This window comes from Pongo abelii, chromosome 2, assembly GCF_028885655.2.
Source record: "Pongo abelii isolate AG06213 chromosome 2, NHGRI_mPonAbe1-v2.0_pri, whole genome shotgun sequence".
NCBI lineage: Eukaryota > Metazoa > Chordata > Mammalia > Primates > Hominidae > Pongo > Pongo abelii.
The window spans coordinates 65133395-65159796 of NC_085928.1; the positions used below are offsets into that span (position 1 = coordinate 65133395).

Sequence of the window (26402 nt, forward strand, 5' to 3'; positions counted from 1 at the left end):
TTTCAACTTCTTTGCCTTTGGTTTGAATATCCTCCCGTAGCTCAGAGTAATTTGATCGTCTGAAGCCTTCTTCTCTCAGCTCGTCAAAGTCATTCTCCGTCCAGCTTTGTTCCGTTGCTGGTGAGGAACTGCGTTCCTTTGGAGGAGGAGAGGTACTCTGGTTTTTAGAGTTTCCAGTTTTTCTGCTCTGTTTTTTCCCCATCTTTGTGGTTTTATCTACTTTTGGTCTTTGATGATGGTGACGTACAGATGGGTTTTTGGTGTGGATGTCCTTTCTGTTAGTTTTCCTTCTAACAGACAGGACCCTCAGCTGCAGGTCTGTTGGAGTACCTGGCCGGCCATGTGAGGTGTCAGTCTGCCCCTGCTGGGGGGTGCCTCCCAGTTAGGCTGCTCGGGGGTCAGGGGTCAGGGACCCACTTGAGGAGGCAGTCAGCCCGTTCTCAGATCTCCAGCTGCGTGCTGGGAGAACCACTGCTCTCCTCACAGCGTCAGACAGGGACATTTAAGTCTGCAGAGGTTACTGCTGTCTTTTTGTTTGTCTGTGCCCTGCCCCCAGAGGTGGAGCCTACAGAGGCAGGCAGGCCTCCTTGAGCTGTGGTGGGCTCCACCCAGTTCAAGCTTCCAGGCTGCTTTGTTTACCTAAGCGAGCCTGGGCAATGGCGGGCGCCCCTCCCTCAGCCTCGCTGCCGACTTGCTGTTTGATCTCAGACTGCTGTGCTAGCGATCAGCGAGACTCCGTGGGCGTAGGACCCTCTGAGCCAGGTGCGGACTATACTCTCCTGGGGCACCGTTTCCTAAGCCCGTGGGAAAAGCACAGTATTCGGGTGGGAGTGGCCCGATTTTCCAGGTGCCCTCTGTCACCCCTGGAAGGGGAACTCTCTGACCCCTTGCGCTTCCCGAGTGAGGCAATGCCTCGCCCCTGCTTCGGCTGGCGCACGGTGCGCTCACCCACTGACCTGCGCCCACTGTCTGGCACTCCCTAGTGAGATGAACACGGTACCTCAGATGGAAATGCAGAAATCACCCGTCTTCTGCGTCGCTCGCGCTGGGAGCTGTAGACCGGAGCTGTTCCTATTCGGCCATCTTGGCTCCTCCCCGAACAATTTTATTTCTAAAGGAAATACTATATTAGAGTTATTCTATAGGCCAATTTTCTTCTTCTATTCTATTTTCATAGCCAACGGTCAAACTCTGGCTGAACAGATAGCCTGTACTATCTGGATGTCGATATTCTACATTTTATGATAATATGATTTTTTAAATACCAAGATAGACTGATTTTATGGGGTGAAGGAAAAATGCATATGCTGTAGTTTAAACTGCTATTTCCCTTAATGACTATTTGTATTTCATAATTGAGTAATATGTTTTCATTTTTCACTTTTTAATCTTTCAAAAAGGTCTCTCTGAATTGGATGTAAACAAGTCATTCTATTACTTCTGCAACACTTTAAAAAGCAAAACTGTGAAAAATAAAATGCTGTTTACATAATAATGTCCTGGTTTTAGAAACTTACATTTTGGGAGACACATTTTACTTGTCTGAATGATTCATAATATCAGTTAACAATGGAGAGAAACAAAGAGCTGTTATTTAAGTCAGGCTGTTAGTGTACTAAAAATTTACTGGCAGTAGAGCATCACAACTCATTTATGTGAAAGGATTATTTTATTATAAGAACACATTTTCTACTGGTATCTTGATACCTGTTTGTTCCATAATAGTTTTGATATCAGTATGAACTTTATATTTCTCTGATTAAAAGAAAAGAAAAGGAAATTTTAACACTTTATGAGCAGCATAGGATTGACATTTACTAAAGTGTCCCAGTTTCTAGTAGAATTTTGTTCTATGTTATTTCCTGAGTCACTCTAGTTATAAAAACACAGACTCATCTTACTGTGAGACTCTGTTTTGATTCCAAGGAGTTCCCCTTACTGTTGGCAAAGATTGAGACGAGACAGCTAATTACAGTTTCTTCTATAACTAAGATCTTTATAGAAATAAATCCAAAATTATTGCCCAGGAGAAAAAGCTAATGAGAAAGAATAAGTTAAGGGCAGAAATCTTCTTATATCACATAAATAGGCTGTTAAAATACCACCTGACCGAAGGTTTTTCATAACAATGTTTAATATGGCAGCATTTAAAAAATTATTACATCGGCCTGGCACGGTGGCTCACACCTGTAATCCCAGCACTTTGGGAAGCCGAGGCGGGCAGATCACGAGGTAAGGAGATCAAGACCATCCTGACTAACGCGGTGAAACCCCGTCTCTACACAAAAACAAAATTAGCCGGGCGTGGTGGCAGGCGCCTGTAGTCCCAGCTACTCGGGAGGCTGAGGCAGGAGAATGGCGTGAACCTGTGAGGTGGAGCTGGCAGTGAGCGGAGATTGTGCCACTGCACTCCAGCCTGGGCAACAGAGCGAGACTCCGTCTCAAAAAAAATAAAATAAAATAAATTATTACATCATAATTTTAGCTGTTCATTTGATAAAAATTGCATAAATTAACATTTCTGTGATATAAAATGCTGCTAAATTTAACACAGTTTACAGGAACTTTTATCTGCACACAATTGCTGCATAATAGCTGACTTCGTTTATTGTACAACATTTTTATAATTTTTTATCTGTGAAATAAAATACTAATTAGATCTATTAAAATATTTTGGCTGGGTGCGGTGGCTCATGCCTTTAATCCCAGTACTTTGGGAGGCCAAGGCGTGCGGATCATGAGGTCAAGAGATCAAGACCATCCTGGCCAACATAGTGAAACCCCGTCTCTACTAAAAGTACAAAAATTAGCTGGGCGTGGTGGCACACGCCTCTAGTCCCAGTTACTCGGGAGGCTGAGGCAGGAGAATAGCTTGCATCCAGGAGGCAGAGGTTGCAGTGAGCCAAGTTTGTGCCACTGCACTCTAGCCTGGCAACACAGGGAGACCCTGTCTCAAAGAAAAAAAAAAAAAATTATGCTTGGGTAGAAAGAAAATAAATACAAACAGGAAGCCCACAGGAATGATTAAATTAAGAATATACAAGCATGGTAGATAAAAGTTATGTTGCAATACATAAGTACATCAAAAAAACTATCTTCTCTAAACTTCTCAATGTCGTACCCTGGTGCTTACAGTAAAACAGAAAAGCTGAGCTTTGGTGAATTCCTATCAGAAAATATAGGTCGATTTCTTAATTCTGTATTATGTTTGACCAGAGAACTACACAGAGAATGATAACACAGAGAATGATAACACTGAGAACAAAATTTATTTCTTTCTGTATCATTTTCTTCAATTTGTGACATTTAAATATACTTAGAAGCAGTTTGAAGAGCTCTGTGTAGTCCTGTAACCTAGAGCAAAGTTATTCTGCTTATTATAACAGAAAGTGATGAAAATGATAAAGATAATTATTTGTGAAATGAGGCTGGGACATTTACAGTGATGGTGTGCATAGAAAGAAACTGTCATTACTCTAGTGAAAACAAGATGTAATCAAAGGATGGGCTTATTTTTGTTGTAGTGGTTTTATAGTTATTTGTACTTGGCTATAAAAGTCCCTTATAACTGAAGGTTTTACAAGAAAACATGTGCATTATTATATGAGTTTGAAATTCTTTAGCCATTAAAGCCTACTGTTCACCTTGAAATGATTGTTTAATAATTATTTATAACTGAGTTTCATAAAATGCAACTATAGCATTACCACAAAGCCTATGGGTGTATTATTAGGTAATTGGAAAGATCTGCTTCAGTAAAAAACTGTGGCATTTAATTTTAAAAACCTTTTAGAACTGTCTGCATGTTTGTGGCACTTAAAAGTCTTTCAAGGTGTGAATATTAGTTTCACTCTCAGTCTTTCTAAGTGGACAAGTAGCCACTATGAGTCAGAATTTAGAAATGTCCTTTAAAAATCTTTATGCGTTAATAATTCTCTAAAAATCAAAACTCCAGAAACTTGTGCATTTTTAATCTGCCCTCACTAACTGGGAACATTTGTTTCAAGCTCTTATTTTAGTAACTGAGAGCTTGAAAAAAAAATCTTAGTTTGTTCCTTTTACTAAGAAGAAAAGACGATGTAAATTATTTGAATAGGCAATTATTTGTGACACTACCAATACTAATGAGCAATTTTACTAGGAGTGGACTTTTGATTGAGTCTCTCCATTGTGATAGAGGATAGGAAAGAGAGAGGTTGACTCCGGGAATCTTAATCCCACAATCCAACAGACGGGGAAATGTAACAGTAGAAATCAGTGGCAGAAATGACATCCAGGTTTCCTCCTTTCCATAAGTAGTTATTACCAATTTGAGCCAATTTGCTCTATACTTTGTTCCTTTTTTTGTTTGTTTGCTTTGTTTTGTTTTGTTTGTTTTTGAGACGGAGTCTCGCTCTGTTTCCCAGGCTGCATTGCTGTGGCGCAATCTCGGCTCACTGCAAGCTCCGCCTCCGGGTTCAAGCGATTCTCCTGCCTCAGCCTCCCGAGTAGCTGCGATTACAGGCGTGTGCCGCCACGCTGGCTAATTTTTGTATTTTTAGTAGAGATGAGTTTTCGCCATGTTGGCCAGGCTGGTCTTGAACTCCTGACCTCCGGTGATCTACCCGCCTCGGCCTCCCAAAGTGCTGGGATTACAGGCATGAGCCACCGCGCCTGCCACTATACTTTGTTTTTACTCCTTTACTCCATTCTACACCTTCTTATTTACGTCAGAAACCACTATTTCTTCTTTCCAGATCTCAGTAACTTAGTGCCCATCTGAAAGCCAAATCAACAGTCCAAGTAAGGATTGCCTTCCCCTTCTTATGAATATAAGCCCCTTCTAGTCATACATCTCTATTTAAAAGCAATGAGAGGCAGTAAAACATGTGAAAGAAAAACCGAGAACCATATCCATCTATACTTAAGACAGTGATTTCCAAATTCATTTTTGCCCAGAAAAACTCCACTTATTTATTTACCAACTTAAATAGAATCATGACACTTAAAAAGATTTCCAATTTAAATCACTTTCATTAAAAAAGTTAATATATTCCACATACTTTTTTGAATATAAAATATTCTAAAATTAACAAAATAATGTGTTTTCTGTTACACACCAAAAATATTTGACAATCACATCATTAGAATATGAAATCTGGGAAGGGGTAACTTACAGCTTTGATAGATAACTGGCATGAGATAGCCGTTAAGGAATGAAGTTTGCATATGTTCCTATCTAGCCTTAAGAAAGTTTTCTTTTTGTCAGATTTTATCATTGTGAACTCGCATTGTCCAGCAATTGAAATAAACTATCCAATTACTAGCGCAATTAAAACTCAGTCCACAGTAGTATATTTGTACGTCGCAACTCATCAGCCTATCCCGTCTGTCCTAGCGTTTGAAAGGAAATGATCAGGTCTACATATGTTTAGAGAGGGGACAGCATTATAGTAACCAAAGTTCTTGCCTGTATCAGTGCGAGGTTTAAGATATGTATTGCAATGTTGCATTGAGTCAATGTATGCAGAGAAATCGCTCACAGATTTACTTTGAAATTCCATTCATTTTCTTTTCTTACCTCAATTACGCTATATACTCAAACAGTTCTACAATGGATCACGGGAGATTTGAGGTTTGTATCCTGGGAGTCCCAATTAAGTAACCATTCACTTTAAAGTATTTAGAATTCTTAGATGGTGTTATTTTTATTTGGGTACAAACAAAAGGCACTTTATAAATCCACAGTATGTGCTTTTAAAATGTGTTTTGAAGTTAACTATTCTACTCTACTAGATCATGTATTTAGGTCATGTAATTGAATTATAAATATAATTCAGAAGCCAAAATGGAACTGTTGTTAAATAATATTAATGTATTAAATTTACAAGAAGGAAGTCTGTACAGCATGTTATAAACTCATGGTGGTTTTAAAGATATTTATGGTATTTGAACATCACGGCAACATTGCAAGATACTCAGGGTAGATATAATTGATAGACAATAGAATCAGAGTCAGAAGTAATGCTGCTAACTGTGTTTTTCTCATTTATGCTAAATGGAGTGCACTAAAAATTTAATTTCTGAGTAAATGCAATAAATTTAATTAATCTTCTACACTTACTTTAATTGACTGTATGGTCTAACCTATTTTGGTTTATTTGTTCTCCTTTGAGTAGAAACCAAATGCTGATGTGATTAGTCCAGTTCTTTTTCATTGTTCTTATTATCAGAAGAAACTTAAGGATATGGTAGTTCATTAGTTGACAACCTACATTCCAATAAGTAATTTACTAAATGGAGTCTGTGTAATAACCATATCTTCTTCTTCTCACTCTGGTTACTAATACTGAGATTAAACTAGTGATTGATCTTAGCATGTGGAGTAACGTATAATTATCATTTAGTAATGTGCAATTATTACCTGAACACAATGATACATTAAGCCATTTAAACCCCTAAGGACATTGCAAATGTAATCTAATAATTTATGTATACTGGCAAGCTGATTTCTACTATGCAAATCCCATATAAAGCTCAGAGAAATTAAATGATTGGTATGACACAGCTAACAATTGAACTAGTTATATCTTTTATCGGAATGAATGTTGGTAATATCCTTTAATTTAAAGGTGAGGAAGTATTTTCATATTTTCGAAAATTTTCTAATACTGATCTGAAATATAATCTATAACATTGATTAATTGGTTGAGGTTTTTAAATTATTTTTCAGAGATAATTGCAATATAATTGAGCATACTGTTAATTTCCAAGCTGATATCCTGCGAAATAATTCAATTATGGAAATTATACTATGTAATCCATGCAGCAGCTATCTTCTGTTTTAATCTAAATACAATTACTTCTCATTAGGATTAATTTATTGGGAAAAATTCTTTAATCATTAAGGAATTATAATGTAAAAGGTAAAGTTTATGTTTGTCTTTCACTAGCAAAACTTAAAGAATCTAACTTTGAGAATTGTATTTCTTTTAAATTGTAATGATCAAGAGCCTTTTACCCACCTAATGTATTTATCAACTAACCAGGTAATCAAAATTTTAGTACTGCTTGAAAATTTAGAAACCTAATGTCTATCAAATATGTAATTTATTTTTCTTAACATTTTATAAGATTAATATTTCCTTCACCAAAAAAAGTTGAGATTATTTTTGAAAGTCTATCGAATACATAATTTATTTTTCTTAACATTTTATAAGATTAATGTTTGCTTTGCAAAAAAAATACTTGAGATGATTTTTAAAAGGATGGTGCTTTTCATGTATCAGGAAACACTTTATAAACAACATGAGAACATGTTGTGCAGTGTATGTATTTACATTATGTTTTGGTTTGTGTATATAAGTAACCCCTGAAAATGATTCCCTTCTATTGTATTTATTGATTTTCATGGTCTGGTTCATGTTAATAATGCATGCTTAGTTTATGTAACCTTCCTTCACATCCTCCATTAGTCAATCATGGGATTGTTTTCTAATTTGGAAGAAAGATGAGGTAAAACCATAGTTTCCATTATTTAATGGGTCAGATAGACAATCAAAGTGAACCTTTTGTTATTAATTGTATTTGAAGTGCCGTTGTGTATTTTATTTTCTAACCTATTACAAATGAATATTCAGTATGGAAAATAAACAATGTTCCATCTTCTTTTAATAATATATTAAAAATGCAACCATATGCATGTTATATTTTACTTTTTGTGTACAAATATCGATTAAAAGTCATTAGAACGAGCACAAAGTTCTGAGTAAAACCACTAAAGCCTTTGAGTAAAAATAACTACTTTAAATAAGTAAAGCTTTACACAGGTGTCATTATAAAACATGGTTTTACTTTGATTTCTCCTCAAATTGGTAGTTAAGCTTTTTGTGTGTTACATATAAGTAAATAATGAATATATTTTTAAAAAATACACATTGCAGAATAATATGTTGAGTATTAGCCAGGGATGATATGAAGGTGTCATATTAGATATAAATAAACAGATATATTGATTCACCCTGGCAACATATTTAAGAAATGAATTAATTGTGGAATCATATATAAATTTATCAAATTTAATATTTTTGAAGTTATTTTGATATGCTAGCATTAATGTTGTTTTCTATTTTGCATTTTCATTGTTTCCTCTTTAAACCTGTAATTATTATGTCAGAAATTGTCAGTATATTGAACATTAACCTATCCTTGTAAACAAATGCAAACAGTTTAAAAGGACACAGAAACTTTTGATCTCTTAACTTTCCCTGTGTATTTTTTGTAATTTCCTTTTTTATACTAATTATAGACTTATAATGAGAAGGAAGAGTTATGTTTTTTGAGCAATATCAACAACAAACAATGTGAACCCAACAGAAGCAAATAGAAATAATTCACTGCTATTAACTGTGTTTGTGTATTATGTTTTATTTTAGTCAATCTACTGGATTCAAAAACAATTCAAGGGGAGCTGGGCTGGATCTCTTATCCGTCACATGGGGTGAGTTCAATAAACTATCAAAAGGAAACATTTTCTCCATTACCTGTCTTAGGGAGCAGATGAATTTATTGTATTCTCTAAAGAGAACTCTTGTACATCTGGTGACAAATTATACTTATAAGAGTATTCAATATATGGAGTAGCACAGCTTGACATTTGTGTCCAATGGAGCTACTGAGAATTTTGAAGATTTTTTTTCTTCTTAATTTATCAATTGCTTGAATGGACTGATTAAATCGTTTAATTATTATTGGCATCATGTCAATGATCTAAGAGTGGCTTTTTTTGATGTGATCAGAATAGGTGAATTAATTAGACTGCCTACATTTCAGGTAACGTAGGAAGTGTATATTTAGAGATGGTGATCTCCAAATGTAGGAAGTGTGTATTTAGAGATGGTGATCTCCAAATGTAGGAAGTGTGTATTTAGAGATGGTGATCTCCAAATGTAGAAAGTGTGTATTTAGAGACGGTGATCTCCAAATGTAGGAAGTGTGTATTTAGAGACGGTGATCTCCAAATGTAGGAAGTGTGTATTTAGAGACGGTGATCTCCAAATGTAGGAAGTGTGTATTCAGAGACGGTGATCTCCAAATGTAGGAAGTGTGTATTCAGAGACGGTGATCTCCAAATGTAGGAAGTGTGTATTCAGAGACGGTGATCTCCAAATGTAGGAAGTGTGTATTCAGAGACGGTGATCTCCAAATGTAGGAAGTGTGTATTCAGAGACGGTGATCTCCAAATGTAGGAAGTGTGTATTCAGAGACGGTGATCTCCAAATGTAGGAAGTGTGTATTCAGAGACGGTGATCTCCAAATGTAGGAAGTGTGTATTCAGAGACGGTGATCTCCAAATGTAGGAAGTGTGTATTCAGAGACGGTGATCTCCAAATGTAGGAAGTGTGTATTCAGAGACGGTGATCTCCAAATGTAGGAAGTGTGTATTCAGAGACGGTGATCTCCAAATGTAGGAAGTGTGTATTCAGAGACGGTGATCTCCAAATGTAGGAAGTGTGTATTCAGAGACGGTGATCTCCAAATGTAGGAAGTGTGTATTCAGAGACGGTGATCTCCAAATGTAGGAAGTGTGTATTCAGAGACGGTGATCTCCAAATGTAGGAAGTGTGTATTCAGAGACGGTGATCTCCAAATGTAGGAAGTGTGTATTCAGAGACGGTGATCTCCAAATGTAGGAAGTGTGTATTTAGAGACGGTGATCTCCAAATGTAGGAAGTGTGTGTTTAGAGATGGTGATCTCCAAATGTAGGAAGTGTGTGTTTAGAGATGGTGATCTCCAAATGTAGGAAGTGTGTGTTTAGAGATGGTGATCTCCAAATGTAGGAAGTGTGTGTTTAGAGATGGTGATCTCCAAATGTAGGAAGTGTGTATTTAGAGATGGTGATCTCCAAATGTAGGAAGTGTGTATTCAGAGATGGTGATCTCCAAATGTAGGAAGTGTGTATTTAGAGATGGTGATCTCCAAATGTAGGAAGTGTGTATTTAGAGATGGTGATCTCCAAAGTCATAGCCTTAGAATCAACCTCGGTAACTGCTCTTCCAAGTAGTTAGAATTTATTGGTCAACAGTATAAACCTATGTTGTCTTCATTTATTTGTTTAAAATGTCTACAATTTGCCAAGATCAGCTTAAAAATGGGAATATTACTTAGAAAAAATCTGCTGCTGCCTTTAAGTTTTAAACTTTTTATATACCTTTGGTATTTTATCAGTCCAGATACAAATTACAGAGTGTGTAGCATTTTGGTGTTCTGAATGACTATAATGAGACTTTTCTGGGAGAATATTTTTCTTTTATTTTTTCTGAAAAATGGGGGGGGTGTTACATTTCTCAAACTCTTTTCCCTACACAATTGTGTAATAAATTCCTGAGCATACCTTTTTGTTTCTAAGTAAAGTTTGTGAGATATGTGAAGTGCTATTTTGAAATATTTGTCATAGGAACAAATTTATGTATTCCTGTCCTTCTGTGATAGTCATCTTTTCAAGAGATTGTAATTACTTCCACTTCGTATTGGCGTTCAGTCTTTAGATTTTTGTGCCTAAATATACACATTTTTATGATAGCACCAGCTTCTTCACCAGCGGATGTTTTCCATCATAGATACTTCATCTATCTGTCATCTTTGTATCTGCTTCTCTTCCTGACACACCTTGACTTTGACAATATGCCAAAACCTAAAATCAAGCCTTCATTAGTTACTTTAGAGGAGAGAGTATGAAGTAAGCCAGGATTTGATTTTCCCAGAGATGTAAAAGGAATCAAATGATTAGGATAAAAGCACAGCCTAGGTTTTCATAAAGAGTGAATTGAAACTCAAGATTGAGCTGGAAAACTCATTTGAAACTAATCATCTAAAAGTCAAACCTCACCTTAATTTGATTTTAGAAATTTAAATTTTTCATGACTCCTTCAGATAGTATACCAGAGAAACTGCTGCTTCAGGATATAAGAAAAGCAAAAGCTATGGTAACATTTAGTAACTATATATTAGTGTATAGTATACTATATGCTAAATAATATGGTATATATATTACTATATTAGTATCTATAACTAATAGATACGTATATGTTTATTTTTTAAAACAAGAAATCATCTTATATTTCACAGCAACAGTCTGGCTTATGTTTTCCTTTAAAGAAGGTATAATGGTAACACATTTTTATATGTTGAGAATTGGGGAAAATGAATTCCCCCATTGTTATTCTCATAGATAATGTGATGGGATAGAGTTGGCACTTCTACTTCCAGAGCTATGTTGGAGGTAGACAGTGGGGTATTCTTAGCACCTTGCTGGATGAAGTGTGGCACAGGGACAAACCAGCAACATCAACATGTGGGAGATTATTAGAAATGCAGACTACCAGACCCTGCTCCAGACATTGTGAATCAGAATCTGTATCTCAATAGGTGACTCTTTAGCACATTAAATTTGAGAAACACTCCTCTGGATAAATTACCTCTTCACATTTCCCGTCTCTGGCCCAATTTACTATCTCTTTGTTGCCTAGAAATCTCTTGTAGCTTCCACAATCAAGTTTTCAGTTTCTTCTTTGGTTTACTGTTGCCTCAGAGATCCCCACTCGGACCCATTAGCTCCTCTTCATTGCTGTCCTCTGTTGATCTTCCAACTGTGATTTTCCTATTTCTGATGCATAAAATAGCCTAAAACAGTTGGTCATTCTCTTCCGGCTTATCATTATTATTTGCAGGGAGAAAAGAGAAACTCCCAATAGTTCATGAAACTTACAATACCTAAGAACTCCAAAGCTAAAAAAAAAGAATAAAATCAAATGATGTGAATTATTGTTCTGTGGTGATATGCAGTGTATATTTCCTTTAAATTTCCCACATATTATGTTAACCATAATATATATAAGGAAATATATGGTGCAGATTTAGAAAACATTAGATCAATTGTTTTTTTTTTTTTTTTGAGAAACTCACCAAATTACTGGGTGAAAATAATGTATGGTAAGTTTAGATTTTGGATTTAATAGCCTGGCATATAAAATATTTGTGCCTCTAGATTCAATTAATTATTGTTATTGCTCTCATTTTTAATACGACAAGGATAGATTAGTTTTGTGGTTGTATTGTTTTTAAAGGAAATAGGTACTCATAACAATTGTGATATCCTTGCTGAAACGTTTTTCATTAAAAAAAGACAAGAGCTGGAAATGACTTTGAGTTTGTTATTTTTCAAATTAATTAACTCTAATAACTGGCAGTACATCTGACTGGAGGATAAGTAAAATATGACTGTAAACTTAAGAGGAAAAAAAATCATAATAACAATATTATACCATATTAAATCACTGCAAATTCTCACTCTTGATTTAGGGTAATGGTTCTTAACAGGTTGAGCGAGTAAGGGAAGAGGGAATTTTTATTTTGCCTCGGGGAGATATTTGGCAATGTTTGAAGACTTTTGTAACAACTGGGGAAAGCAGGCACTTTTACATTTAGTAGGGGAGACCAGGGGTACTGCTACATATCTTCCAATGAACATGGCAGCCCCTAAAAAGAAGAATGACCTGGTCTAAAATGACAGTGCCTAAATTGAGAAACTCTTACTTAGGGGATTAATAATAGCATTCCATCAGGAACTGTCCATAACTAAGGAGATTTGGGAGACTGCCAGCTCCTCCTCTAACTTCCAATCGTATTCTCATCAGAAGCTCTAAATTCCAAATCTGTTGAAATATAAATTTTAAAAAAATAAATAAGTGATTCATTTCAAATTTGAATCTTTCATGGAATGCTTGTATCATCTGAGCTATAAAAAATTAACATATTTGGAGAAAAATGGTGAAGAGTAGTTCATTCCTACGTATAATTTCTTTTCTATTTCTATTCTTCCTTTTCCTCCAAAGACGTATTCATACATGAAACTTTACAATTCGCCTAGGTAATTTTCTTGGGAGTAGTATTTCCATCTCCATTTTTTTTTTTTTTTTTTTTTTTTGAGATGGAGTCTTGCTCTGTCGCCCAGGCTGGAGTGCAGTGGCGCGATCTCGGCTCACTGCAAGCTCCGCCTCCCGGGTTCACGCCATTCCCCTGCCTCAGCCTCCCGAGTAGCTGGGACTACAGGCGCCCGCCACCACGCCCGGCTAATTTTTTGTATTTTTTAGTAGAGACGGGGGTTTCACCATGTTAGCCAGGATGGTCTGAATCTCCTGACCTCGTGATCCACCCGCCTCGGCCTCCCAAAGTGCTGGGATTACAGGCGTGAGCCACCGCGCCCGGCCCCTATCTCTATTTTTAAATGGTGCTTCATATCTTAGAGATAACCTTGTAGGGAAATACGATACTACATATATTATTAAGCCTTGGACTAATTCTCCAAATAAATATCTGGGAGTAAATTTAATGAAACTTTAATTTTCTACAAATGAAGGTCATGAAAATAATACTCAAATTTGTAAACTGAAATTATTTGTGGAGGTCATGAATAGCAATTCATTTTTCAATGAAAGAGTTTTATTTGACACTCATATAATCTGGCATTATATTTGGTGCCTTTAGCAAAGCAGACAGAAGCAGTTACCTTCTCTGGCCGTATAAACTATGAATTATAATATGATATTTGAATCCAGGGCTTAATTTTATTCAGAAATTTGGGTAAATAATTCAATAGTTCTAATATTAATATTTGATTTTGAGAACAATCAACACATATCAAAGCTTCTATATATTGTTAGTTTATTGTTTTTTCTAAAAACAGCCTTTTGCTTACACATGACTTAAATTGATTGTACTTAAATTGATTGATTGATTGACTGATTGATAGTGTCAATCTACCACTTAAACTTTCTTAGGCTACATATCACTACATAAATGCATTGGAGGAGAGATCCAAGGAAGGTCGAGCTACACAGTTTTCACTTAGTATAGTATTGATATTCTGATTAACTAGTACAAAGAAATCATGAGCTATGACTCACTTAATTAAAGAAACTCCAATAAGAAGAGAGTGAGGACTGGCAGGGTTCAGGGAATATAGAAAAAGCACTGTCTGAAATGAGTAATATATATCTGTGGAAAACAGAAAGAGGTATCGGAATTAGTAATTGTGGAGTTAAGGTTTCTTTAGATATTTATTGATGTCTTAGCGGTGAACATGCACTTAAAGGAAAACACTCTTTTGGCAAATAGAGAGCTTGTTGATTGCCCACCCAATATCTGTTCGCTGGATTCTCCTTGCTGATGAAAGAAACATCGATATTATTCAAGTTTTCACCCTCCCAGGTGTTCCTGGAAAATGGCCCCTCTGCGACTCCGTGGGTTGAATGTTGATTCATCTGAGAACTAATCGTGACCATGACAGTTATTTTGGCAGGGATTGGTTGAAGCAAGTGTAAGTAAAGCCAATGAGACTGGTGCAGAATTCCAGTGATTTCTAGGAAAGGTTTTCCTCCTGATAGAGAGATAGGGAGAGACCCAGCATTTCCTCCGTTTGGGCTTGTTGTGTAAAGGTTCTGGGTCTGCAGCAGCTGCATTTCTCTCAGGACTAGGAAGGCAGAGCCCAGTGAGCATAAGAGAAGCCAACATGGAACGTTGATATCACGGAACCACTGAATTACGTGAAAGAATACCTCTTCTTTGTTATTTAAGCCACTCTTAGTGTTTTTCATGCTTTCAAATAAAAGGCATCCTGATAGGATAGAATGTTTTATCTTTGCTCAAATATCCTAATTTCTAAATGGAGGCTATGGCTATGGCATAATTGTTTATTATAGTGTTATTTATATTTTCCAGATTGTCTTTTTTAGTACTTTAGTATGATGTCAAAAATAATAGAGTAGTAAAACAGGTTAAGCACATTGGTTAGAATTGAGGCATCTGCATTTCCATTCTCTCTCTACCACTTATTATATAATCAGATGTAAGCCAACTCATCAAAAACTGACCAGGTGGTTCATACCTGTAATCCCAGCGCTTTGAGAGACCAAGGCAGGAGAATCACTTGAGGCCAGGGCTTCAAGATCAGCCTGGGCAAACACAGTGAGAACACCCCATCTCCAATCAATCAATCAATCAATCAATAGAAATTAGCCTGGAGTGGTGGCATTCACCTGCAGTTCTAGCTACTCTGGGGGCTGAGGTGGGAGGATTGCGTGAGCCCAAGAGTTCCAGGCTGCAGAGGGGTATGATTGAGCCACTGCACTCTAGCCTGGATGATGGAGCCAGACTCTGTCTCTCAAAAAGAATTTTTTTAAATCTTGAAAAAACATTTGTCTTCACCTCTAAAGAAAGGAATTAGAGTAATTCCTATGTCATATCACTTTAGAGAAAATGAGATTTGAGCAAATGAGATATTCCTATGCATCTAAGAATATATATATATATATAATACATGTGAAAGAGCTATATAAATATCATTTCTTATTCCAAGACAAGCTTTGAGGTTCTCCCGTTTTAATTCAAACTCTTTTGCTAAATTCATTTACATGTCTCCTTAAATCTCAGTCTACACTTGAGGTCTTGAATTTGTATTTAGGAGAAGGAAAGTTGACAGTGTTGTGTGAAGTCTCAGCAGGCACCTCTTCTCAATTCAGAGCCCAATACATTGCCTCTGATATCACTACATTTTTATTCCATATAATCTGCACAGACAAAAGTTCGCATACAATCTTGCTGCAAAAGGAATTGCGGTTTTGGACCATGAATTTTAAATCATTATTACTAGGCTCGAACACATCTTTATTAGTCAAAGTAGGAAACATTACAATCATCACATTTTTGCCAACAAGAAATAAGTTTGTTTATTCCTGTAGAATAAAAATCCCTGCTTCGGGATTTCACGAACTCTTGGAAAGCATTTTCTGCATCGTGCTAGTTGTGGAAGCGATTTCCCTGCAAAAGGTTCTCGAGATGCTTGAAGAAGTGGTAGTCGGTTGGCGAGAAGTCAGGTGAATACGGCAGATAAGGCAAAACTTTGTAGCCCAATTTGTTCAACTTTTGAAGCATTGTTTGTGCGACGTGTCTTTGGGCATTGTCTTGGACAAGAATTGGACCCTTTCTGTTAACCAATGCCGGCTGCAGGAATTGCAGTTTTCGATGCCTCTCATCAATTTGCTGAGCATAATCTCTGAAGTAATGGCTTCACCGGGATTCAGAAAACTGTAGTGGATCAGACCGGCAGCAGACCACTAAACAGTGACCACGGCTTTTTTAATGCAAGTTTGGCTTTGGGAAGTGCTTCGGAGCTTCTTCTTGATCCAACAACTGAGATGCTCGTCATCAGTTGTATAAAATCCACTTTTCGTCACACGTTACAATCTGATCGAGAAATGGTTCATTGTTGTGTAGAATAATAAAATGACACTTCAGAACAACATTTTTTTTATTTTACTTTGGCTCAGCTCACGAGGCACCCACTTACCAAGTTTTTTCACCTTTCCAATTTGCTTCAAATGCCGAACGACCGCAGAACGGTCAACATTGAGTTCTTCGGCAACCTCTTGTGTAGTTGTAAGAGGATCAGCTTCAATGATCACTCTCAGTTGGTCCTTGTCAACTTTCTTTTTTCTTTTCTTTTCTTTTTTTTTTTTTAATTATACTTTAAGTTCTAGGGTACATGAGCACAACGTGCAGGTTAGTTACATATGTATACATGTGCCATGTTGGTGTGCTGCACCCATTAACTCATCATTTACATTAGGTATATCTCCTAATGTTATCCCTCCCCTCTACCCACCCCACAACAGGCCCCGGTGTGTGATGTTCCCCTTCCTGTGTCCATGTGTTCTCATTGTTCAATTCCCACCTATGAGTGAGAACACGCGATGTTTGGTTTTTTGTCCTTGCGATAGTTTTCTGAGAATGATGGTTTCCAGCTTCATCCATGTCCCTACAAAGGACATGAACTCATCCTTTTTTATGGCTGCATAGTATTCCGTGGTGTATATGTGCCACATTTTCTTAATCCAGTCTATCATTGTTGGACATTTGGGTTGGTTCCAAGTCTTTGCTATTGTGAATAGTGCCGCAACTTTCAATGGCCGGTCACTATGCTCCTCATCTTCAAGGCCCTCGTCTCCTGTGAAAAACTTCTTGAACCACCACTGCACTGGACCTTCATTAGCAGTTCCTGAGCCAAATGCGTTGTTGGTGTTGTGAGTTGTCTCCACTGCTTTACAATCCATCTTCAACATCAATAAGAAAATCGCTCAAATTTGCTTTTTGTCTAACATCATTTCCATAGTCTAAAATACATATAAAACAAACAGCAAATAATAAGTCATTACCAAAAACAAAATGAGAAATGCACATTAAAATGATGTGTAACATATTTCACACTTAATTCAGAATGTATTCCAATATCAAATGGCAAATCTCAACTATGCAAACACGGCAATTACTTTTGCACCAACTTAATAATTGAGGCAGTTTAAACATAGTAATTTGGTATGCAGTTTATTTGTAATTTTTAGTGATGAGAATGTTCTCAAATATTGATATTTCAGATTTCAGGTCAAATGTTACTTCTTCATGGAGACCTCCTGACTTTTCACAAGCCACCCTCCTGCCTCACCACCTCCTAAATGACCCTCACCCCTATCCCGAGCATATAACACCTGATAAGCTCATCTACCTCCTTATGCACGTTCTTTGTTGTATATCCACAGCTTACAATTATACATTAATGCAATCATTTGATTGATCTTTATTTCAGCCAGGAAACTGTAAGCTCTGTGAGGCCAATCCCCATTTCATGAAATTCTCCCTTAACTCTCAGCATTTACAGTTTCTATATTAATTGTCCATTAATTAAAATTATCTAAAAAATGAAGAATAAAAGCTTTCCCAAATAAGAAAGCTAACACCGATTTCTGTTTTGTTTTGTTTTTTGAAAATAATTTGATGATTTACACTATACTACTTGAAATAATGTCTTTTAGGGATTTCATTGTCTCTTTTAATGGCATAAAATTAAGTACAATTCTTATATATAAACGCGTGTATCTTTTATAATCTATAATATATATTAAATATATTACATTGTCTTTTGTACTAGCAGACATATTTAGTTAAATGTAGCTAGAAAATACAACTGATTTCTGAACTGAAGTTTAACTGAAAAAAAAACTACGTAAAGATAGCTTCATATTGAAAATTATATTGATTGTTATGAAGGGGAAAAAAGTGAGAATCCTGTAAATAAATCCAGTCGAGCAAATCATAGAACTGTTTAAAATGAATAAATCCTAGAGAGGAATGAAAATAATGAAAATGCTTTCTGAAATAAGTAATTATTTTTCTACTTTACAGTATGATGTTATTCGCCTGTAATATTAGAATTATTGCTATTTGGGAAGTTCGAGTTCTAAAAATCTTACCAACTGGATTTCTAGCTTTCGCTTTGTGAATGGGGTTTTATATGCAGAAATAATATTTTGACAACTGCATGTCAGCAATAACCACCTGGGATTCTGCCTTTATGAATCACAGTCCAAATTCTACTTCATAGGCTGAATAGTCAATCCAGGAACATCAAATTTTTGACATATGTGATATGTGATTCTTGGTCACTTGAAATTTTTCTGCTTAGACTCTATTTTAAGTATGTCACTTTCACCTATTATGCTGACCTTTCAAGGAAAGATGTCTGATTAAATTAGAAAAACATGGCAAAATCTTACAGGCTTTTTTTTTGTTTTGTTTTTTGAACCTTTCCTTGAAACAAAATGCACTCTCAAAAAAAAAAAAAGGGGGAAATGTGGACAAGTGCTAGAAATCAGATAAGATAGAATTTATTCTAGCAACATTTAAGTTATAAAAAATGAAATATTATCTTGGTGCTTTAAAAAAAAAGTGATTTTTCTGTTGCTAACACTATGTCTCTATGTGAATTGTGTTCTCTTCATCAAAACAGTGTTTATGTTTTAGGAGATCGCATTAGAATTTTAAAAATATGGCATGTACTATATTTCATTTCTTTTACTTTGATGTAAGCTTAGTGGGATTTAAAATAAAGGACACTTGAAACATAAGTGCATGGATTTTATTCCTCCAGCTTTACTCATAAATTCATTTGTGCTTTATGATCCTTACCTAACATAGATTAACTATAAAGTTAAATAAAAAGCTAAGATGTAGTCAAATAATTTTCATTTCTATTTTGAGTGTTTAAATATTTCATATATTTGCTATAATCATTCTTTATTTTTTTAAAAGTAGATTTAAAAATTTCAAATAGAAGACAAAATTCTGCTTCTGCTAGTTTCTCATATTGATAACATTTTTTCTCTAAAACAAATAACTTTGGCACTAAGCTCTGTTTTGTTGTGCAAATTCAAATTAGCATATTTTGTGGTCAAAAATGCACAGTTATTAAAATAAAAGTGACCAAAAATATACATATTATAATTTTAAAATAATGGCTTTCATATTCAATTCGTTATACATTACATGTGTTGAAACGTGCAAAATAGTGTATGGTAGACTGAATAGGTTTGTGCACTATTAAGAAATGTCCTATTCCTTTAATATTTTATACAGAGTATATTCAGACTAAACATTATGTTTTCAAGCTTCCAAGTGTTCTTTTGTATGAAGGATATAAAAACAAGATACATACCCTGATGGAAAGGAGTTTCAACTGTGTCATTCCATTACGTGTAAAACAAGAATTTATAAAAATAATTCACACAAAAGCTTTGCTTATTTAAAATATTGCCTTCTTTATTAAAATTTTTAATTATTTTGATCCTTAGGCTTATTACACTCTGGTGCTTAATTTCTTTTGAAAGATTAAAAAAAGAAATTAAATTTAGTCTATAAAAAATATGGTATAGTATACTTTTTATATAAGTCCCATGTCCCAAATGATAGTCATTGAACCTAAGAATGCTTAATGGCTATGATGTATACAATTTAAACCACCTTAAGTATTTCTGCAACCGTAATAGCCGGTAGATTACCATTACTTTTTTTCCTGCATATGATGCTCACTTTATTAAAAAATTATTATGTGAATAAAAATATTACCAAAGTAATGTGTGAGATTCCTTGGGAGTTGCTAAAATCATTCATCTCCATTACATGTGACATAAGAAGAAAAATGTCAAAGGGGCTGATACACTTGGATTTTTCTGATATGCCTAAAATCATATTATTACACATTATTTTTATTAATTTTGTTAATAAGGCAGTTTGATATATATAAACTAACAGATCAAAATGTTACCTTTAAACTTGTATACAGTAGTTGTTAGAAATGCAAAATTCTGGGCCCCAATCACGACCTGTTGCATTAGAAACCCTGAGGATGGGGCCCAGCAATAGGATTTTTAATAGGCTGTCCATGGGGTTCTGATGCTACTCAAGTTTGGGGATCGCTGTGTTAGAAAATCATTATCTGATGTAATGAGGCACACAGTACTTACTAAGATATTCAGCTGCTGCTTGATTCAGGGCTGTAGTTCATCTCAACCTCTAAATGCAGCACTGTGCATAATTCATGATTAATATAACTACTGATATTTTTAAAATACTGGATTTTACAATAAACACACAGCAAGAGAGAAAATGTGTTTCCCTGGCAACTTGGGAAATCTATTCCTGGAAATTTGTCATAGGAGTTTATTTCCAAGTCATCAAATTTATTTCATGTAATCTTGGAATTTAGTTTGAACCACATGTAGTATCTTCAATATTTACAAATACTTGTACAGTATTTATATATCTGGAATCCATTGCTCATGATAAAAGAGATGATACTAAAACCCAAAAACTAAATAAACAATGAATTAAGTGATAGGGAAATGGAAATACAGAATTGGAAAGTCCCTGTCATGTACTTACTAGAATATAAGGTTGTCTGGGAAATGACTATTAACTGTTCCTAGAGTGTTGCTAGGATCAGATTGTGATGAATTTTATGTGCCACCCTAAAATACTCACATTAATCAAAGACAACATTTTAAGCAGGTGATCAGGGAGGATAGTGTAATTGAAGAACAAATAGGAGCCAGAAAGGGCACTGTAAAAGTTCCCATTATAGGTTAATGGGACCTAGAATGAGCCTTTTATTCTTTTGGTTATATATCTTGATGATTTAGCATCAAGTAGAACTTTTATTATTTTGTTAAGACTCCAGGAAGGGCTATTCTTAAAAATCAAATCTTCATTCTTTTCTTTTCTTTTTTATTAATCAGATTATAGTATTTATTATAAAGGCACAAAACAAAGAGAAGTCATATATGGAAACCTGAGTAACTTGTAGGACCTATGGAGGACTCAGTGAATATGAAAATTATCTAGTAAACTAAGGAAAGCAAAAGAAACAAAGAAAAGAGTGTGTGTTGGGGGACAGAAGGTACTCTCACAGTAGAAGTGATTATGTTTCCCTTCTGTATGACAGTCAATATTCTTTTGGGCCTAAGGTTAAGAATAAGCTAATTTTTAAATAAATGTAAACGGCTACCTCCCTTCTCAATGTAAAGTGACAAGACCAAGAATCCAGCAATCGGGGAGACAGCCTAGCCTATTCAAGAAAGGAGAGATGCAATGCAATGTTTTGAAAGAATTTTAACCATTTTGGATGGTCTATACTTGGATACTATTCAATGCCATGGAATCCCAGGAAAACTGATAGCCGCACACTTCATAGGTTTACTCAAAAGCCTTCAATAGGATTTAAATCTTGTGGGTGATATGAGTCAATTTGGTAAAGTGTGTTTGTCCAGAAATTCCCTGAATAAATACGTAATCTGTACCCATATTGTTGGATGGATGTACTAGGTTGCCATTTCTTAAGTTGAATTAGTTACACAATTTTGATGGAAATTTGCCTATCCTGAGTGCTGAAAAGGCAGCAAATAAGCCATAAAAATATTATCTGTAGGATTTTGTGAAAACGTTTATTGATAGAGCTGCTTCCCTTTTCCATTAAAGGCAGAAAAATTTTACCTTATTTAGAGCAGTAAAATATATTTGAATGAGTAATCAAATTTTAGAGGTGGCAGAAGCGGCAGCGACTATAGAAATCATCTAGTGCAATACTCTAATTAGATAGACAAGCAATTGAGGCTCAAGTAGGCTTAGTGACTTGATGAAGTTCGCATCATTACCTTCTGGGTCTGGGTTCAGTGCTCTTTTCATTCCTCCTCTCTGTGGAGGAGTATTGGTCTGTGGACAGTGACAAAGAAGGATTTAAGATTCTGTGGTTTAATATTATCAGATTATACTTCATAGAATTTCAAGACTAATTCAACCGAGTGTCATGCATTGCAGCAGCACCCAAGGTAATATCCAAATCTTGAGACACAGCAGACAAAATAGAACTACTTTTCGCAGCAGGTGAAAAATGCTGATCTTTCATAAGCCGAAGAGAAAAATCAGGTTGTATAGGATTATTATTAGCTTTCCATTCTCATGAATGTGTATCCCTTCATCACAACTTGATTTATGATCCAGAGACTGAGCTGTCACTTGACGACTAAAGATTCTTAACTCATTTTCTGACAAGTAGAAATTGATTTTAGCTTGAATTCAAAGATTAGTCTAAATCTGCTCGCATTTAAAGAGTATTTTCAAATGTTACTATGTAACTAAAATAAATATCACATAGTTTCAATTTCTGTATAAGCCAATTAATTTTTGGAGATCTTTAAAAAGTTGGTATATCATTTTCCTACAACTAGTCTTAAAACAGAAGGATTGGATATGTTATCTTCTAGCCAGTAAATCCTCAAGATTTAAAATATCTCTAAATTTTTGGCTTTATTTTGTGCTTTCTGAACTGCTAAAATAATCACTAAATACATGTTGTTCATATGTAGCTTTCAAAATAATTTGATAATATAAATTAGAGTAACAAGTTAGTCCTTCAACGATTTTTGGAGACTAAAATATAAAACAGAACAAACGAGCTTTATAACTCCCAAAAAACCTTTGTGGTGAAATTTGCTTTAATGATTATATCTTGGAAAATAAACACTTTTATTTTCTGAAATAAGTGATTCTGATTCAAAGAAAAGTTTAGGGGTAGAAAACATTTAGGGGAAGGTTAAGAGTAATAGCATTATTTCAGAAGTGAAAATATATGAGGTAATATTCATTTCTAGAACCTATCAAATTCTTAATAGTTTATGTAGCATACAAGGGGCTTGTAGAATCTTTGGTACATTGAAATTTGTTCACTCTGTTATCCAACAACTGCTTTAGCTCCTGCTATGTACTAGGTACTATTGTTGGCAGTAGAGATGCAAACAACACAATAGCTAATATTTCTCTAAAGGGCTATATACTATTCCTAGTGCTTTTGATGTATCATTTCATTTAATTCTCACCACAATGCCATGAAGTTTTATAAGACAGAAGAGTAAGGCCCAAAGAATTTAAATAAATTGAACAAATTCACAAATCTAGTAAGTAAAAACATCAGGAATGGAAAGCAGACAATCTGATTCCCATAAAATGCACGTCACCACTACTTTATACTACATCTTGTAAGAGAAGTCAGCTATTTCCAAGGAAATCTTAAAGTTTAGTGGAAAAGACCAATACAGAGCCTCATACATTATGCCAAGGGTTTGGGTTCTATCTTAATGCAAAATTGTTATGAAGTCTGAGAATTAGGATGTTTACTCCATGGACTTAGACTGGAGGTGCAGAGATCAGACGGTCTACCAAAGTCATCAGAGAAAGAGGTCTAACAAGATATGGAAAGGAGGTAATAGATACCAGGTGATTTATGCTATCTGTTCTATAAGAAAGGGTATCAACTAGGCAGAAAGGGGGTAGAGAAATCAAGGATAATTTCCATGATTTCATGATTGATGATAACTGATGCATGTCTAGGTTTCTCCTAGATCAATGTTTCCCAAACTTTAGAGTACATCAGAACCATCTGAAGGATACCACCCTTATAGTTATGGATTGCGCTGCTAATGGTGCTTGTCCAAAGATCACACTTTAAGAACCAATGTCCTACATTAATACTAAGGCTTCAGCCTGCAAATAAATTTAAATGGTTTGATATTATGAAAGTTTAAAGGATAGAACTTAAATGAATCTTTAAAAAGAGATGTGATCTATTATATATATATATATATATATATATATATACACATACATCTAGGTATGAATATATCTATGTATACATCTACATATGTATCTGCATCTATAACACATATCCTAACATATCCAGTGGTATCTCATGCGCTATTTCAATGTATGAAATTGTTTCATGGCCCCTATATTATGAGTAATTTCTAAATTGCTGGAAATTTAGAAGCTATAAATAGGAAATTCTTACACAGATTCCTCCAGGCAGTTGAAGAAATTTCTATAATGTACTTCCAGAGTTTTGGCAGAGTCAATTATGGGTATTTTGGCAGTAGAGTATATATAGAAGCTAAAAGTAAAACTTTTTTCTAAATATTAATTTTATATTGTATGCTATTTGCTATCTAAAACTGGTAGTTTCTAAAAATAATTATAAAATACACTCATGATATTTGGTTGACAAAAGGGAGGTAATCCTGAAACTTTAAATAGAATTTTAAACAATAATAGCTTTAGGAAATGTCTACCATATCACTTTTTTCCCCAATGTTCAATTTCCCTTTGAAAAGCACTGAAATGACACATACAACATTCGTAGAAATTATGATTCTTAATAGAAACTTTGGTATACATTTACCGCAATGTTTAAATGGGAGAGGAGTTATTGTTTAATCTGTTACTAGATCAGGGGATGTTCCATAGCAAGTGGCTGTAAACAAACAGAGCATGAAACCTCTCAAGGCACTTATAAGTAAGTGAGCTAACTTTTGTGGCCATAGGCCTGCTTTAAACATACCAAAAAGATCTCATGAGTATTAGCATTAATTTCATCCCAAAATGTTTACAATAAAGTAAAAAGATGTTTTAATTGTTTGATTATTGGTCTTTATTCAAAATTGAAATAAACTGTTACTTATATTAACGTGCTTTTAGAGTACTTCCTCAGGAAATAGACACTTTTGAATTGTCATCTTAGAAGAATAGGATATCTTTCATCAAAGTACTGTGGCCAAAGTGCACGAAAAAAAGAAGATTTTTAAAATGTAAAAGCCATTTCTTTAAATTGTACATCCTTTTTTTATTCTTATAATCATTAGGAATTTCATAGATTGATTTAGACCAGTGAGCCATCAAATCTTTCCATAACCTCATGCAGTAGAGGTCCGCTTTATGCCTTTTCAAAAAAGGGCATGGATCAGGCACAATGCTAAATAAAGATTATATTCAAACAATTGAAATGACTGAACAGTTAACTAGCTGTAACATGTTTAACAATAGAATGGGGAAATCCTCTTTTAACCTTTTAGCTAATTATTAAATATCTTAATATTAAAGAATCTAAATATTATTTATAGAATATTCTATAAAATGTAACTAATGAAAAAATGGAAAGGTTGCCTGTACAAAAGGAACTATAACATTATATTTAATAAAATCTTTAAGTCGGGAATTCTGCATGATACCTACATAGTTTAGGAAAAAAAAATTAAATTGTTTTAATGGGACTAGATTTCTCTTTACTTTTCTAGTAATACTTTTGTGTTTCTTTTGGAATATACAATGTAGCTGGTCTATAAGCAATAATTCAAATTAAATAGAAAGCTGTCATATTAATTAATACAACCCAATCTGTACTACTAACTGGCATTGAAAGATCTTGTTTTCACTTGATTCTAGGTGATTAAGTCATTAGTAATGTATAAGCACTTTTTTCGCTAGATATTTCAGAGTCAAAAGAAAGCTAGAAACAAGTCTTACCCACAAGGACCAAGTATATTAGTGTGTTTTGCCTTGTTCTTGCACTACAGCTATCAAAGTCAAGAAAGAATATGGTCTATAGTGGTTGGAAATTTCACTCTAGCTGTTAATTATTTCATGTATAATGTGGGTTTTACAAAATTCCTTTTTAAAATAATTTTAGATATATGGAAAAGTTGCAAAGATAGTACAGAGTTGCCGTTCTCTCCACCTACTTTCTCATAATGTTAAATCTTACATAACTGTGGTACACTATCAAAGCTAAGAAATTATGTAGGTACATTACTATAAGCTACAGACTTTATTCAGATTTCACTATATTTTCCAGTTACCTCCTTTTTCTGTTCCAGGATCCAATCCAGGGTACCACATTGCATTTAGTAGGAAGGAATTTTTTTCTTGTCTATTTATAGTCAATAATATATTTTACCACATATCATTTTGTCATCAGTTTAACTTTTTAAAATTAATAGATTTATTTTTAGAGCAGTTTTAAGTTTATAGAATGATTGAACAGCAAGTACAGAGAGTTCACATATATTCCCCATTTACCCCCACAATTTCCTCCATAATTAACATCTTGCACTGCTGGGGTGTGTTTTTTGAAAACTGATGAACCAATATTGGT

At 34.8% G+C, this 26402-nt stretch overlaps 1 protein-coding gene across 5 annotated transcripts in view; it reads left to right on the plus strand.

Annotated features, from left to right (window-relative positions):
• EPHA3 (EPH receptor A3) overlaps positions 1 to 26402 on the plus strand; it is a 367456-nt gene that overhangs the window by 17348 nt on the left and 323706 nt on the right. For 3 of the 5 annotated variants that reach the window (XM_002813414.4, XM_054551689.2, XM_054551690.2), the window contains exon 2: positions 8415 to 8479. In XM_002813414.4, coding sequence (XP_002813460.4) covers positions 8415 to 8479 — 65 coding nt within the window. Of the gene's footprint in view, positions 1 to 648; positions 763 to 8414; positions 8480 to 26402 lie in introns of those variants that run through there. The other 2 variants (XM_054551686.2, XM_054551687.2) reach the window with 1 other exon arrangement.